This window comes from Apus apus, chromosome 11 (genome assembly GCF_020740795.1).
Source record: "Apus apus isolate bApuApu2 chromosome 11, bApuApu2.pri.cur, whole genome shotgun sequence".
Taxonomy (NCBI): domain Eukaryota; kingdom Metazoa; phylum Chordata; class Aves; order Apodiformes; family Apodidae; genus Apus; species Apus apus.
In genome coordinates, this window is record NC_067292.1 from 10,544,991 (window position 1) to 10,561,286 (window position 16,296).

The window sequence follows — 16,296 nt, forward strand, 5'->3', positions numbered from 1 at the left end:
GAAAGGAAGACTGATGGATTTGGGGTTTATTTTTATTTTTCTGGAGGAGAAAGAGGCTAGGTTTAGTTTCTTAATGCTTCTTCCTCCCATGAAAAGCAGTATTTATCTTAAGTCTCATTAGGCCTCTCACAAGTCTTTCCAACGCTTGTTTCCTTCAGGGCAGCACATCAAGCTCTCAGGCCACACAATTTTAGCCAAGACCATTCCAAATTTTGTCCGAGATCATTTTGAAGTGGCTTTTCTTCAGTCATTTGGGAGGTTGCCCGTGACCGTCCCGCACGCGCCTGTGAGGAGAGCCAGCAAAAGGCCCGCACCGCCAGCACTCGCCACAGAGCTCGGCAGCCCCGGCCACTCTCCCCAGGCTGCCTGCGCTGCGGGCTCACGGAGGCCGCAGGGACCCTCGGCAGAAGGCTCTGGCCCTGCCCCGGCTGCCCCCGCCGCCACCGGGCTCCGCTCCCGCCTGAGGCGGCGGCACGAGCCGGCCCGTCCCGCGGCTGCGCTGCCGCTCCCGCCAAACGCCTCAGGCCCGGCGGGACAGGCCGAGCGACTCCCCGCGTCGCGTTTCTTGCTGTTCCTGAAACGCAGGCCACCTCAGAGCCCGATTTCTTGTTTCTCCTTCCATCACGCACGTTTTACTTGTCGACATGAAAACCGCACGATCTGTGTGCCCACACAAGGCTGTTGTATCATTCTGCTCGCGTCAAAAGCCATCAAAAAGCCGCGGGTACTGAAAAACACATTAAACCACGCCCCAAGGAACTGCCATTCACACCACTGAATTGCAGTTACAGACTTCTGTTCATAGTTTTAAGTAGGAATATTCATTTGGCTTCCCTTTGCACCTGGAAAGAGAAGTTCTGAGGGTCTGTTTTAACAGCCTGGTCATTCAAAAACCAGTATTATTTCTTATCTTCTATTACAATAATTCCACAAGATGACAATTGCTTTTTAAATGTACTGCATGAAAAAAAAGAGGTATAAACAGTTTTCATTGTAACTACAAAAAAATTTAATACTTAAGTTTATTAAAATATCTTGTTTCATGTTAATTAAAACAGAGCCTGCAGTTATTTCAAATTATGCTGCCCACAAAGGGGTCTTTTGCAATATTCCATACTCCATATATTTTGAACATATGAGGCAACAAGTAATAAACATATACACATTTACTTTCAAACAAATTCAATATGAATACAGTATCTACAGTGCTTCAAGGTTATACATGATTGATCTACCATCATGGAGGAGATCAAAAATTGGAGATCAAGTCAGACAGCACCGAAGAAAGCAAGCTACCTCTTCAATACTCAAGTTGTTTTAATCTAAAAGGAAGAAAGAAAACAAAAGAGGTCAAACAGTAACATGCAAACTTAAGAACATTTAATTACTTGAGCAGTTTCTTAAACCTTAGTTTGAGACATCTAGGTTATGTGAGATAAAAACATTTTCTTACTGATGTAGAGACATGCAAATGCGAAGACTTCCAAAATAACTGCTTCCCCAAAGAAATCTATTTTGTGCACAAGGCATAAACACATATTTAGCTATTTAGAAATCAAAGTAGTTTGGTTTTAAAATAAGACAATACCAATAAATAACTTCAATTCCATTCCAAAGGAACAGAGTACCAGCTTTTCCATCAGTACCCCACTCATTCTGCCATCAGGCCAGCTAGATGTGATATTTCAAAATTCCTTGAGACCTCTCCTTCAGCTAATAAGAGATGCTAAACAGAAGCCAATGCAGTGACTGTTCCACACAGGCTGCACTTAAATTTAACTAGATCTGTGCTAGAGACAGTTATATTTGTTTGTACTTCACTCAAAGTAGGTAAGGAACATGAAATTGCAAATTTCAGTTGGCACTGCTTTCAAGTCTCTAGTTTATAAAAATGTAACAGCACAGTCTAAATGTAGCAGACATATATATGACTTGGGCATTGTTGTGTTTACTTCTCTGCTCCTGGCTCACGTACAGAATTATCTTAAGCATCAGTGCCACACAATGGATTTATTTGAATCAGACCTTTTGCTATTTTTCAACAAACCAAAGCAGACTCAAAGCATTCTGAAGCAGCCAATGCTGCTTCCAGTGTTTACACATAATGAGAAGTAGACAAAGTAATAGAAATACAAATCACAACCTGTACTTGGTTCCCATTCAAAATACCTTACAAAATTATCAGCCATCTTTAACTGTAATCCCCATTAACTAGGAGAGTTGTGTACTTACTGCCCTTTGCCTTAAAAGGCTTCTATCCTTAAATTACCCTCTATATTAAGACACCTGATCTTTGTAGTCTTGCCTCATTTGATTAAAAAAAAAAATCACCTAAGCAGTATTTTATATGCATAAAGAGACCAGCTGATCCCTATTTGCTGTAAATAGGCTCACTAGAATGACAGTTCATAAACTGAAATTCTGGTCATTCACTGCAAAATTTGCAAGTGTTAAGGGAAACTCACTGCTTACCTTCTTAGAAGTTCTTTGGGTGACAAGCCTGTGGTGTCTGTATCACTAAGGCTGTCACTGCTATCCGTAGTGTCTGAGCTGCTGTCTTTCTCTGATTTTTTATTCTTATGTTTTCCTTTGTTCTTCTGTTTCTTATGTTTCTTTTTCTGTAAGAAGAGAAATCAACCCTTATTTCATTGTGAAAAACTTCAGTTTTCCTGAAAGGCAACAACAGCAAAATGTAGACTCCAATCTTAACTGAAACAACAAGGAATCTTTACCACTACTCGGAACTATATACCAAAATCACCCATTTCATCCCAAGCACTCAACCCCCCCTAAAACAGAAATTTCCTTATTAGTATTTGTATACAAGCCATTAATTATACACAGTCTCTAGAATATGCTTAACATCTTCAGCATACAATATTAAACTACCTGCAATATTTTATCTGTAGTCACATATATGAAAAAAGCAGCATCCTAGTTGGACAATTTTCTGTTCTGAAGTTCAGGTTTCAAGACACCTGAGAAATTCAGTTGCCTAAGTTCTAGTCCCAGTATATTTATTTTCTACAACCTAGCATAAATAAAAAAATCTGACTGGCAAATCAAAGAATCAATGAACTATTTAAATTAAATACCTTTTCCTTTTTGTGCTTGTGTTCTTTCTTTGCCTTGTGTTTCTCTCTGTTCTTCCTATATTTTTCTTTCCTACTAGGCCCCGGAAAACTTGCTGGCACTGTTGGTTCTTGTTGCCAAGTAGAGCCTAAAAGGCAAAGCAAATGTGGAAACAAACAAAGGTAATTTTATTATTAAATTATGTATTACTTTTAATCTAATAGTATAGTTTAAAAATAAACAACAAACAACACAACCTAAGCTTTCAAATGGAAAGGAAGTGTTTTAAACTGCAACCTTCCTAATGCAATTAAATGCCTTTGCAGTCTATTCTTAAAATAAATTGCAAGGCACGTCCTGCATTTTCACTGTAATTTTTGATCATTGTCACTTGAGAGCTACAACAAAATTGGTACATGGGCACAGAGGTTGCTGCTAGTCCATGAGTGTGGTAACAAAGCATTTGTTGATGCCAGTTTGACATAATACAGGCATTAAAAAGGTAAACTGTCTATTCACAAATGTTTTTTAAAGTGTAATATTGTGTATCTTACATCTGACTTAAATGTGCAGAATCTATACACTAGAAATCTACAGAACCTACCAGAAGTAAAAGCTGGAGGCAGCTTTGGTCCAAATTCCTCTGTTGCATCCAGTTCCAGCTTTGAAATAGGCAACAAAGACACACCAGGATCAGCTGTAGCAGCCAGATTCTCTACGAAAAGAAACCAAACTTCTTTATTTGAAAGGAAAAACACTTTTTCTAAGAAGTGCTGAAGAAAGTTAAAGGAGACTTTCTAAAAACCTCTAAGAAAGCAGATTAGTCAGCATCCAGTATCTCTGTGGAATGCTTTGGCCAACTGCATAGCTAACATTCAGAAACATATCAACATACTATTTTATTTTTTCTTTTTAAAAAAAATTGATCTTTTACACTATACAATTACTAATTAAATTGATATCAGTGCATTTGTTTGCTTTTGTTTAGCTCACTAACACAGTACTACTTTTCCATTACTCAGTATGACTAAAAGACTCCACAGGATGGAAGAAGTTAATAAACACTTAAAATTAGATGTTAACAGAACCTACTATGACAATTCAGTGCACAAACTATTTCCATTGTAAACTAACTATATTGTAAGTTTGGTCAATTTAATAGTATCCTAAAAATATGGGAACGTTTTACAGCTCTTTTACTCTACTTCATAGTAACATTTATTAGGAGACTGGTCTTCTCTTGTTGATGTTTTCTGGCAACTTTTATAACTAGAATACAAATAAATTGCAAGTTCTTGATGTCTTCATAACATTATTTCAACATTATATTTTATTGGAATGTCAGTATTTAAGAGTGAATTTAATTGTCAAAGAAATGCAAGTTATTTTTTACTTTGAAGATAATAATTTATCATCATTTATCAATCTATCTTACCATTTATCACAGATATCAAAGTTTCCCTGTATTTCTCAGTGAAGTGTACTCTAACATTAGGTGTTTTGTTCCCCCTCACTGTTTAACAAGCTATTACATAGGGCAGTGTGCTAGTAAAATGTAAGCAAGATATAGGGTAAAGTAAGTAACACTAACATGCAATTATTGAATTATTCACATTTTTTACATGCCTAGCTCCATCAATGCTACATGACCTGCACAGGAGCACAGTACTGTCCTTGAAGTCCTGGAGTATTTGATTAATGAATGAAACTTTTCTAAAAATGAATGTCCATTAAGTACTACCTTGCACATTAGATGAAGAACTGCCTGGTAGATCAGCTTGCTTGGTGGTTTCTGGATCTGTTACTGAAGTAGTTGGTTGCGGTTCGTCGTCACTCTCCTCTTCAGAGGAAGATGATTTTTCATCTGAGGAACTGGCAAAGATGGCCTTAAATAAGTCCATAGATGGTCTGCTTTCTTCTTCCTGATCTTCCTTAGCTTCTTTCTTATCCTCATTAGCCACCTGCAAAACAGCATCATACCAAACTGTATTTAAACACTAAAGAAAGTAACAATCCCTCTGTGGTAAGTAGTAACTTCAAATGTGCTGATGAATGATGTGCTGAGTGACAAAACACTCAAATATCACAACACCTGTGAAATACACCATCTTAGGGACTGGTAGTCCAAAATAATAAAACTCTGAAATGGTGCTAAAACAAGTCAATGTCCTGTAAAGTTAGTGCAACTTGTGCTACATGTAGTTGAAAATAGATCCCTAGATATTAAAAATTCTAATTTGTTAATTCAAACTTCAATTATACACTACTAAATTAAAGCAAAAGGAAAACATAACCTTTTTTCCCAAAGTATGCACCCTCCTCCATTCAAAGCAGAGAAAATAATATTTTGTGCCTGGGAGCAAAGTGGGTGTAAGGGACTGAATTTAACTCCCAGACTGCTGAGCTACTTTTTACCTTCTCTTAAGATGCTGCTTCAAATGTAGTCATATTTGCTGTCCTTGTACCTGGTAAACGTTTTACATCTCAGAGTTATAACCTCCAAATTGTTCAGGTACAATCTCATATCTTTGCTTATCCTAAATTGGCTCTGTGCAAACTGATCTGTATTAAATCAATCCATATATTACACAACCTTATTTCAGAGCTGTGAAGGTTTACAGCTATACCTCAGTGGGGAGAGTTTCACTCGGCCCAGTTCCACGTTCTTCAGTTGCTGGCACTGGTGACTGTTGCTGAACATCAGCTTTTGATCTAGCAAGACTAATGAATTCACTGATAGCATCTTTTTTCTCCTTCTCTTTATCTGACACATCCCATCTTGAAGGTTTCTTTGGTTCTAAAAAGGTCACAAACATTAAAATTAGTTGCAGGCCAAATTATCCTGCATTTCACGGCCTATATAATTTTAAATTATTCTGCTTCTTCAGCATAGCTTGACATTTTTTAAATCTTTCTAATGAAAATCTAACCTTTAAAGGTCTCCTAGGTAGAAGAAATTAATATAGTATCACTGAATTCAGTTTTAATGTCACTGAATTTGTTTTCAGTTTGTTTGTGGTTTTCTTCATCAAAAAAAAAAATCAGGTGGATAAGTTCTCCATGACATAGATATGTTTCTTCTGTACTGTTATCTCATTTATAGTAAATTAATACAATAACAACAAACTTACTATTGAGACTGTTATTCTGTCCAGTTTTTTCATTTGTTGCTTGAGTTACAGGTGTGTTGGGCTCCGGCACATTTAAGAAATTAAAAACAGAGTACTTGTCTCGTTTCACTTTTGGTAACCCCACAACTGAAGAACTAGAAGGAAATAAAAATGTTTGTTAATTATTGTTTTCAACAGAGAAAAGGTCTCAAGTTATCTACAACAGGCAGAAAGACCTACAGCAGTCCTTAAAATGCATACTGTTTTGTCAGGGGTCACCATGTTTGATGAGGCAAGTAAAAACATTAGGCAGTTTAAAATACATCTATTACAACACAAAAAGAAAACACCAAGCCAGATTTTCCACAAGCATATGAAAATCCCAGAATCTTCAAAAAGCATGAAAAATATCAGTATCAATGGTCTTACTCAGGATATGGATCACGAACATTAAATCTTCTACACAACAGCTTTTCAGGATGCCATTCAAACTTGTCCCTTGTGAGTTTGCCAAACATCTTCATCTTCACAGCAGTTTCTTTATCATCGATATCATTCTGAAAAAGTCAAACATTTATAGCTGCTAAATAAGTAACAACTTACTGAACCGACTGCTATTGTTGTAAAACTTAAATATTTTTGTTTCCAGCCTGTTCTTAAGTGGTTTAAAAAAAATCACTGCTTTGTATGTAGTATTTTCCAAAGTTTGCTAAAAAGAGGGCAACAAAACATTGCCATTCCATCTACAAAAGAGTTTTAAAGGAAAAGACTTTTTAAAGTCAGGGTTAAGGCAGCAATTGAAGCTCCCATGTACTCTAGTAAACAGTATATACCTCCTGGTCCCGAGGAACTTCAACCTTGTCAACATCATCCTCATATTTAGCCCGGGTAAACCTGGATGAAAGTGTTGAATTTGAGGATTTGTAGAACATTGCTGCACGGAAGAACTCCTCTTGTTCTCTTCCTCGCTCCCATTCTGTCATATTTGGGTCTAAGTAACGCTCCAATGTATCTACTGCAAGATAAGGACATAAATGCTTAGCAGAGATTACAGCTTACTTAGGTCTGATGCTTTGCAAAAGAGAATCAGAAAAAAAAAAAGCAGACATCCCTGAAAATATTTAATACTATCCTTAAACTAAATATTAATTAATCTCAATTGTCTTACTCCTTGATAAGTGGAGATAGTTTTTTAAACATAACAAGAATCACGGCATTTACCAAATGCAAGATAGATACTTTAAATAATTTTACTTACAATGCTCACTCTTTATTCATTGCCCTCTAAGGAATGTTCAAAATACTTAATGCATTTAATAGGTGTTTAAAACAAAAAAGCATAATTCAGAGCTTTATGAAATAACTAAAACACAGAACAGGAGTTAACCAGTGAGTAAGCTTGGCCAGGCTTTGGTAACGTCAAGGGGCTTCCTGGTATATAAAGTGCCCAATGATAAATATAGAATTTTGACACAGGTTTTTGTAAACAATATAGACCCTGATTAAAGCAACAGCTAGACATTTGCTCCCAGGATTAGGCAGTAACACCAGCCAAGCAAAGACACTCTTACAAACAGAATTGTAATAATTCAAATTATTTAAATAAGTTGCATTATTTAAACAAGTCTGCATTTTCATCAATATTACTACGAAGGTACTTAAGTAATAAGAGGATTTTTACATTTTACACAGGGAAGAACCCAGTCCTGAACGAAGGAGCTGTGAGTTCAATGCTCAAGCAGTCTGATGTAACCAGAAGAGGTTACTGACCAGGAAATCTTTTATCATTAAAAAGGATAATTAAAAAAAATAATGCTATGTTTTCTACCCGACACAGCAGGAAAAAGAACATATGAAGTGTGTTGGGTTTTAAGTAAGAGCTCTATGTATGCTGTGATTTTACAGCCACACATTTTTGTGAAGAATGCAAGTGACAGTGACTGTAAGTATCCAGAGCACATGTGTGTGAACTACTTCATTCATGTCAGGGTGCTTATCTCTTCTGGAAGTGCAGGTTATGAGTTTTCATTTTTCCTGTCTTGTGTGCAAAAAGGCAAAAAAATGCCTTTTATTGGGACACAATCTTTCTGCCTTTATAGGATATGTCAGTTTTATCCCTCAGACAGAAACAAACTAAATGAAAACACTTGTTCCATTCATAGTTTATAGTGCTGGCCAAAGGTGAAGTCTTCTTTGCCAAATGAAAGATTGGAAACCCAAAATTACAGGCAATGAAGTAGAATATCCCAGAGAACGGCACTTTTGCTGCAGCACAGAAGTATGAAATCTAATGCCTAAAAACAAGTCTTGCTGACACTTAAATTCCTGAGCAGCCTTCCTGAAGCCAACACAATTAAATACCAGTAAAAATTTATTTTAGTATTTTCCTTAGAAAGAAGTAGAGGGGAAAATGCTGTGAAATTAAAAAAAAAAAAAAAAAAAATCAGAGAAAATTTTAAATGTCAGGATTCATCTCTTCAGTTACCTTTCTCTCCTTGCTTAAGACTTTTCACAAAGCTTTCATATCTTTTTTGTTTTTCTGGATTTCTGGCAAATGGTTTGAAGTCACTGGAACCAGCATTTGCTAACTGACCCCCCAACAACATTTGCCATTTTTGAGAAGCATCATCTGGGGAGGCTGGCTGGAATCTGCTGTTTCGTGACTGCTGAGGCAACATTTTTGCTTTCATTTGTTGTTCAGATGCTTGTTTCACTTCTTTAAGTCTCTCTCTATCTTTCTCAGACAGATATTCCAAAACAGAAGGAGCTGGACCTAAAACCAAAAAAGAGCAGTAAAAGATAAAAATAAATTTAAAATTAGGACAACTATTTCTGCCACTTTAGGGGAGGAAAGAAGCCTACCACTAAGCATATACTTTCAGAGAAAATGCTCTAAAACATCAGCAAACAGTATCATGGCAGAGATAGCAGATAAAAATTTTGCCATTATTGGATCTTTTATGCTATTTACCACATATTTACATATTACCTTGTAAGCTTGACTATTGTAGATACAAATGCAAACCTCATTTACAAATTACACTTTTAGTGAATTTGCAGGTATTTCGGTGAGACCTCATTTTACAGGGAAAAAATCCTCACAGCTTACTCTATTCTGAAATCATAGTAAGGACATAAAACCAAACAAAACCACCATAACAAAAACCACAACACAGCAAAACACAATCCCATACATAACATTTGTTTTTATAAGTTTTACATAAAAGAAAACATATGCAGGTGTGTTAACAATTAATCTGTTAAAATTAAACTGAACAATACGAGGTATTTTAGCTAATCCAACCAGATTTAGTATTTTTATATCAGAAAATAGTGCTCAAGGCTAGACCAAATTTTGTTATATGAACAAAAAGGGACCCTGAAACACAGGCAAAGATGCAATCACATGTATCAATACCTTTTAAAGCAGTCTCTCCTAGTCGTTCCCTCCTCTGAGCTGCATTCAAAGTGTGCCTGCTTTGTTGTGTTGTCTCACTCTCCAGTTTTCCAGTCGACTCCTCTAATGCCTTCTGTAAATGGCAGTTTTCATTCCCAGCTGCTATCACAGGTCGAAAGTAATGCACCGGTCTGTAGTTGCGTGGTAGATCAGGTGGTGGGTAAATCTTGACAAGGGGATGACAAAACAAAAATGCACTGAAATACAACTTTGTATTTAACACTTCCAAATGTGTTTCAGAAAAAGTCACCTTAACTAAAAATGCCTCAATTTACATCTTAGCAGTAGAAAGAGGTATTACCAGTTACTGATTCTTTTAGACCCAGTCAGTAAGTGGTACTGTAACACAAACTCCAGGAACAAACTTTATTGTTAACGTGTAACATTGATGAAAAAAAGCACATCAAGGCACAGCAAAATTAACTAAAGTCTTAATATTTGAGGAAGTGCTCTTGGTTTTGCTTAACGATTTATTTTTTTAAACAGAACACATGATTTAATCAATTAATTGGACTACTGAGTACTTCTGTGCTTACTGTATTTTAATGATTTTCAAAGTCCTTTTCTCCCACTTTCTTCATTCAAGCTGTTACTTCAAAAATCATCCCTGTGCTTCCTCTATGACGCTATTTTATACACCAGGCAAATGTTCTTCCTTCTTCCTCATTAGAAAGAGGGGCCATGTCACATAATTCTGTTTGTCATTCTAATTTATGAAAAAATCTATGTGTCATAAATTATGAAAATGTGATAACAGCGTTAACAAATTAACTTGTCACCAAAATAGTGATGAGGATGAAACTTGGGGCCTGATTTGTACAGAACACTGAACATTACATCTAAAAGATTTAGAAACAAAAGATGTACATTTTTAATTTCAAAGTGAAATCAAACCATTCTTTGAACTTTATGTCAAATAACAGTGGATAGTGTTGAAGGCATTTCCTCGAAGCCAATACACAGGCAAACTTTAAATTAATCCAGTAACGTTACAAATTTTAGGTTCGTATTGAACAGTCTCCAGCACTGTAATTTTGCTCATGCAGCTACCTTTATTGCCAACCAGAACTTTCATTTCTAAGAACATAAAAACCACTGAGCAATTGTAAAGTCCATACGGCTCACAAGTCAATTTGTTGATGCTATTCTTAACTAAAAAATACCAATATTCACTTACCTTGATTGGAGTTGATGATTTTGATGCCAAGGAAAAACCATCCAAGATTTTGCCTATGTATTTAACATCTCTTTCAGACCCTACAAAATGACCAAAGACTTGGTCAATATTTAAAACACATTTGGCAAAATGCACTTTTTCTGAATACTTTCCACTTTGCAATATACTTTATGGAGCAAAATTGCAGTTTTCTTCACTGCCTTTCATTTAAAATGAAGGGTTTTAATTCTGGATCAGTGTTATACAGCTAACATGGTTAATACTGAGGCAACAGTACCACTACTGTGCACAGCTACCATCAGGGGTAACATTCATTCTGTACAACTAACAAACATCAACGGGTACCCTAGAAATCACTATTGTATTTCATGCACTAAAAGTTAAAAGTTGCACTAAAAAAGTGGTATAAAGATGAAATTTACAAAGGTTCTTGGAAAATACTCAAGTATGTCTAAACAAAAAAAATCACTTATCTTTGCATATTTTCTAGTAATGATTCACAATCATTTGTTTCCTTCAGTCGAGCTGAATGCTGTCTCACAGAGCAGCACATATTCTTCTTTTAAAAATATCATTTTGGGGTTTAATCTACAAGGGGATTAATGGAGGACTTTGGAAATTATTTCCAGATTTGGTCACTTGAATACAGAAAGCAGGCTAGATAAAGTTTAAGATATCATGGCTAGAAGATACCAGTCCATTGAACATTAAAATATTTGGAAAATAGATACCACAGTTATGTATTTTTTTTTTCTAAATACAAATCACACTGGCTCTTTAGATAGAACCATGGTTCTTACTTCTTTTGGATTTATACTGCTTAGGTGCTGTCCAGCCATACAAGCCATCTCCAGGTTCCTCATCTTTCAGAACAGTATCATATTTTGACAGTGTTTCAGTTGCGTAAATATCATCATCTTCCTCCTCTAAAGCTCCTACACCAAAAGCCTAAAATATATTTTAAATAAAAATAATAATTCAAAATTGAAAAAATAATACATTTAAGTCACATGTCCGAACACATCTACACGTCTATCTGGTACACATACAGATACTAGGAAAAATGTGCAGCTTCACAAGTAAGTGTCCTACCAACTACTGCAAAAAAAGCCTAAACAAAAACAAACAACAAAACCTCACCAAACACAAAACAACACATATTCCACTCCATTTCCAGGGAAGGGCAATGAGTTTGGGCTGTACAGGAGGAGGACAGCAGCCTAGCACTGGCAGTCTGACTAATAGCAGGTTGTGTTCTCAAAATGAAAAAAATGTAATTTGGCATGAAAATTTAACAAGTAAAATTCTCAGAAATATAAATTGACAGTTCTTCTATATAAGAACAATAAATACCATGAAGGGAAGTAATACCTCAGTAGCTGACATTTCAACATTACTGAAAGAAGTCAGTAAAACTGACAAAAATGTAAACTGAAACCATATTGATTATTAACTTTCTCTGAGCAAAGTAACACAAGAATTTCCTCCACTCAACTAATCAGAGTAAGGTACTTTATAGTTCACTTTATCAATAGGTGAAGGCATTTAAGAGTTTAAGGATTAGCCCACATCTTCATATTACGTAAAAACAAAAAAAAATCCTATTCTCAAACCACACTTTGGATGTCTTACAACCAACAGTGGCTAGGTGACTTCCACAAAAGAAAAACTGGAATTTATTTAGATTGTACTGCACTAATAATATAACGCATTTTGAGATGTCCTTACCTGACCTGTAATACCTAGTTTTCTTCCTTTACTGTGTCTCAGATCACCAAGTAAATTGCTTGTGTCTTCAGAACCAGCTGTGAAAAGATTCAGGTGTTCTCTTCCAGATACACCAAACAAAGCTTGTGAGGGGTCCAAACCCTTATAGCCAAGTCCAAAGACGTTCTCTTTTGGAGTCAAGTCTACTGGCATGACATCTTTTGGCGCAAACGTCACGTTCTCTGGCTGGTATTGATCCTCTTCATCCTTATACAAAATAGAAGTATGTAACAGCAAATATTACTAAAAGTGTTGTCTATTGAGCTTTTGCAACATTTAGTTAACATGAGACTAGGCAAGTCTGATTTCCTAAATTATAAATTAAAAATTAGGTATGAACTACATCTCCTTAGGTAGCAGAAGAATGAGTTTAGTTCTATTATTCACAATAAGCATAATACTTATGAATACTTGTAACAAAACTTGAAACTGCTTGTTGAAATACGGTTCAAAGGCCTCAAAGAAGTTTTTAACAAGTGTTAGCACACATTCTTACTTAAATTAATAAACTACTTCTGCTTGTTCAATACCTCAGAACCCTCAGACAATCCAGGTGGTAATGCACAACCATATACTTTCACTGCAGGATCTGTAAGAGAAATAAATTGCAGTTCTTTACTAAATTTCTCTCAAATTAAAGAAACAGACCAAATACAAGGTGGTTTTAAAATAAACTTTCTAATCAGTCTATGAATGCCAGCTTTCTGTTAATGAGTTCCAGAACTTCTCTAACCCTACCTGGTTCCTGCCTGCGTGGCTTTCGTTTGACTCGCGGTCCAATTCCTTGTCCTTCTTTCCAGCCCATTTTCCGTAACAATTCAACCCCAATTGTTATTCTAAAAAGAAAACAGAAGGGGGAAAAAAATTATCCAAACCCACATTTTTAATATTTCTTGAGCAATAATATACATAAATACCTTTCAAAATTATGGTTCTATACCCCACTTTATAATCAAATGTGAATGTATCAACATCTGCATATACACTGCACCCCAGTTAGTAAATGTTGACCTGGCACATAGAAAACAAAAATCCAGGTAGAGGTCACTCTGGAAGTGCAACACTGCAGATCTTCCAGTCTCTTTCATAGATTACCATGGTCATACATTACTTTTCTAATCACTGTAACTCTTCAAAATGAAAGGAACAGTTTGGTTGACTTTTATTTAAATTTACTTACTTTGATGGTCCTATTAAATCATCAAAAGCGGTGGTTCCTGGAATGGCAGCAACTACTCCTGCAATTTGTCTAGCTTTCTCTTTTATTCTGTCTTTAGCTTTGGATGCAAAATCATCTGTGGTTGTAATATCTTTTGGTGCTATTCCAAATTCACTAAGATCCTGGAAAATATAAACAACAGGGAAAATTTAGATTAAAATAAGTTTCCCTCAAATGCTTACTTACTGTAACAGTAAAGGAAAGAAAACAGGATTTGACCCTCATATTGGCTAAGTTTTTCATGCCATGTATACATGCTTTTTCAATAACTTGGATGACCATATTTTAAACAGCTTCAAAAAAAAAAGAGTTGTGGGTTATTGCTTTTTTTTTTTTACTGAGATTACAGGAGCTCCCTCATCTATGAAACATTCTCCAGGACCTAACAGTATAATACTGTATAGAAAAAGTAATTTTAAAGTTACTTCAATTTTTACTATTGAAGCTCTTTAGAAGATTTCATTGCCTGATAAACCTGCTGTCACGGCAACTGCTTCCAAAAGATTTGCATTCCTTTCTAAATGTACCTCTTCATCCATGAAGTCTTCTGGTCCAAGAATAGTTCTGTCTGCTCTTTTCTGACGTGATGATACAAAAGCCGAAGGTGTCCATCCTTTCAAGAAAGGAAGTATCTAGGTAAGGTACTGTGAACTGCAACATAATATTTGAGAATAATTCAAACGTTTCAACCTCACACCTCAAGGATACATCAAGGGAATACCCATAAAACTGCAGTCCAAAAACTCTGGGGGAAATATCTTCAACCATACTGTTTCAACTACTTACAGTATAATGAAGACAAAAAAAATGCTTACTTGATAATTGTTTTTCACTAACACTAAACTATAGTAATCAATTAGCCCTTCCCAGTAGACAGAAAAATATCCAACCTTCCTTTGTGCCAACAGTGTTAAAGTAACCAGCAGAGAAACCACCAGTAAACGCTCCATGGAAACGCTGGTATCGCCCCTTTGCATCTTTAACAGTCTGTTCTTGAAGAGGAACTGGCTTTTTAATTCGTTCACCTACAATCAAGAAAATCAGAAACAAGGTCACAACTCTGCATAAAGCCCATTTGTTCTTCTTTACGCTTTTTCACCCTCCCATCGCGGGAGCTGTGCCTTCTGTCCCCAGGCCATCCCCTGTGGCCCCTCACCCAGGGCCGGCACCAGCACCCCCCTCGCAGGCCAACACGGCTGCCAAGGCAGATCCTACGCCCCACGGCGACTGAAGAGGGAGTCAGGTCCGCGCCGGGCCCACACGCCGCAGCCTTCCCAAGGTGCGGGCCGCAGGAAGGCGGAAAGCAGCCCCAGCCGAACCCTCCAAGGCGTCCCGGCCCCACAACCTCCAGGATACCCGCGCTGCCCCCTAGCCCGAGCCGCTCGCGTAGCGCGTGGCGGAGGTACCAGGAGCAGCAGCCGAGCTTCCCGGCGGCCCTTACCCTCCTGCAGGGGCTGCAGCGCGGTGCCGTAGCTCGCCAGGTCCTCCTCCTCGCTGTCACTGGCCGCCGCCGCCATCTTGCCACAACGGTGGCTCGCGCAGGACACGGCGCGTCACGCGCGGGGGCGGGGCCCGGAGCAGCCCCTGACCCCGCCCCCCCCGCGGCGGCAGCGCGAGCGTCCCGGGGCGGGCGGGCAGCGCAGCGCGTGCCGCAGCCGTGTGAGCAGGGGTCGGTTCCTTGAGTTACGGCCGTGAGCGGAGATCTGGCAAAGCGGGGTTAACGGCGCCGTTTGACGGGCCAAGAAGAAGGGAGCGTGTGCAGGAGCCTCTGCACGCAAACCTTCAGTAAAATAGCTTTGTCCCTCTACACTCTGCACCTCTTCGGGAGCCCCGTATCACGGGATAAGCTTTCCCTGAAGGCATTTAATACAAAGACCACGTAAGAATTCAATATTCACCGGTAAGACTGAGCGTTCACAATTCGGATGTTAATTTTGTGGCTTTCCACAGTGTTATCCATGAGAAACTTGTATCTAGTCTCCTGATAAATTTTCAAGCTTAACATTTCACCTTAATATTCAGACTCACGACAAGCACAATCTAGTATAGATTAGGAAAACAATAAATAAACCCCAAAGCACTGCAAACCCAAACAAAGTAAAAACACGTAATTTTATGCTGAACTTAGATTCTATCAATCCACAACTTCTGTAAACAAGTATCAGCAGTTTCTTGAAATCCTTGAAAAGAAATCACAGCACAGTCTTGAGAGATTGGTGCCCTTAGCAGATAGACTTGTGCAAGTTTAGCGGTGTATTCTCTAATCCAGTGTTGTTTGTATACACAGAACTGGTTTCTTTCAAAGTGAAACTACCTGAGTTTCACGTGGTTTCAGGTTTCCATAGGAAATATTTACCCTGTTCCATGCAAATAGGGAGTGCTCTGTTTAATTTAGGTTTCTAATTCACATTAAAACAATACAGTAGAAGCCACAGACATTTATCTACATGCATTATCTTTTCACATAATTACAAATTAGTAAACTGTTAGCTAG

At 37.5% G+C, this 16,296-nt stretch overlaps 1 protein-coding gene across 2 annotated transcripts; it reads right to left on the reverse strand.

Annotated features, from left to right (window-relative positions):
* Positions 1 to 1,148: 1,148 nt before the first annotated feature.
* On the reverse strand, positions 1,149 to 15,342 carry GPATCH1 (G-patch domain containing 1). 2 transcript variants are annotated; one of them, XM_051629568.1, is made up of 20 exons: positions 15,244 to 15,342; positions 14,693 to 14,827; positions 14,330 to 14,415; positions 13,764 to 13,924; positions 13,322 to 13,419; positions 13,114 to 13,172; positions 12,545 to 12,790; positions 11,617 to 11,764; positions 10,817 to 10,896; positions 9,601 to 9,805; positions 8,668 to 8,955; positions 7,016 to 7,197; positions 6,612 to 6,739; positions 6,204 to 6,337; positions 5,700 to 5,869; positions 4,814 to 5,033; positions 3,677 to 3,787; positions 3,096 to 3,220; positions 2,473 to 2,618; positions 1,149 to 1,322 (listed from the first exon to the last, which is right to left on the reverse strand). In XM_051629568.1, exons 1-20 carry the CDS (start codon positions 15,317 to 15,319, stop codon positions 1,301 to 1,303), a joined length of 2,820 nt encoding a protein of 939 aa, XP_051485528.1. In that variant the 5' UTR covers positions 15,320 to 15,342; the 3' UTR covers positions 1,149 to 1,300. The 2 variants fall into 2 exon arrangements, with proteins under 2 accessions (XP_051485528.1, XP_051485529.1); XM_051629569.1 differs by lacking the exon at positions 1,149 to 1,322 and having other exon boundaries at positions 2,469 to 2,618; positions 15,244 to 15,328.
* Between the last annotated feature and the right edge of the window lie 954 nt (positions 15,343 to 16,296).

Coding starts and splice junctions, on each gene's coding strand:
- GPATCH1 (XM_051629568.1), bottom strand. CDS start 15,319: ATGGCGGCGGCGGCCAGTGACAGCGAGGAGGAGGACCTGGCGAGCTAC. Junction 14,828..15,243: donor GCTGCAGCCCCTGCAGGAGG/GTAAGGGCCGCC, acceptor TCTTGATTGTAG/GTGAACGAATTAAAAAGCCA. Junction 2,619..3,095: donor ACAAGCACAAAAAGGAAAAG/GTATTTAATTTA, acceptor CTCTTCTTACAG/AAAAAGAAACATAAGAAACA.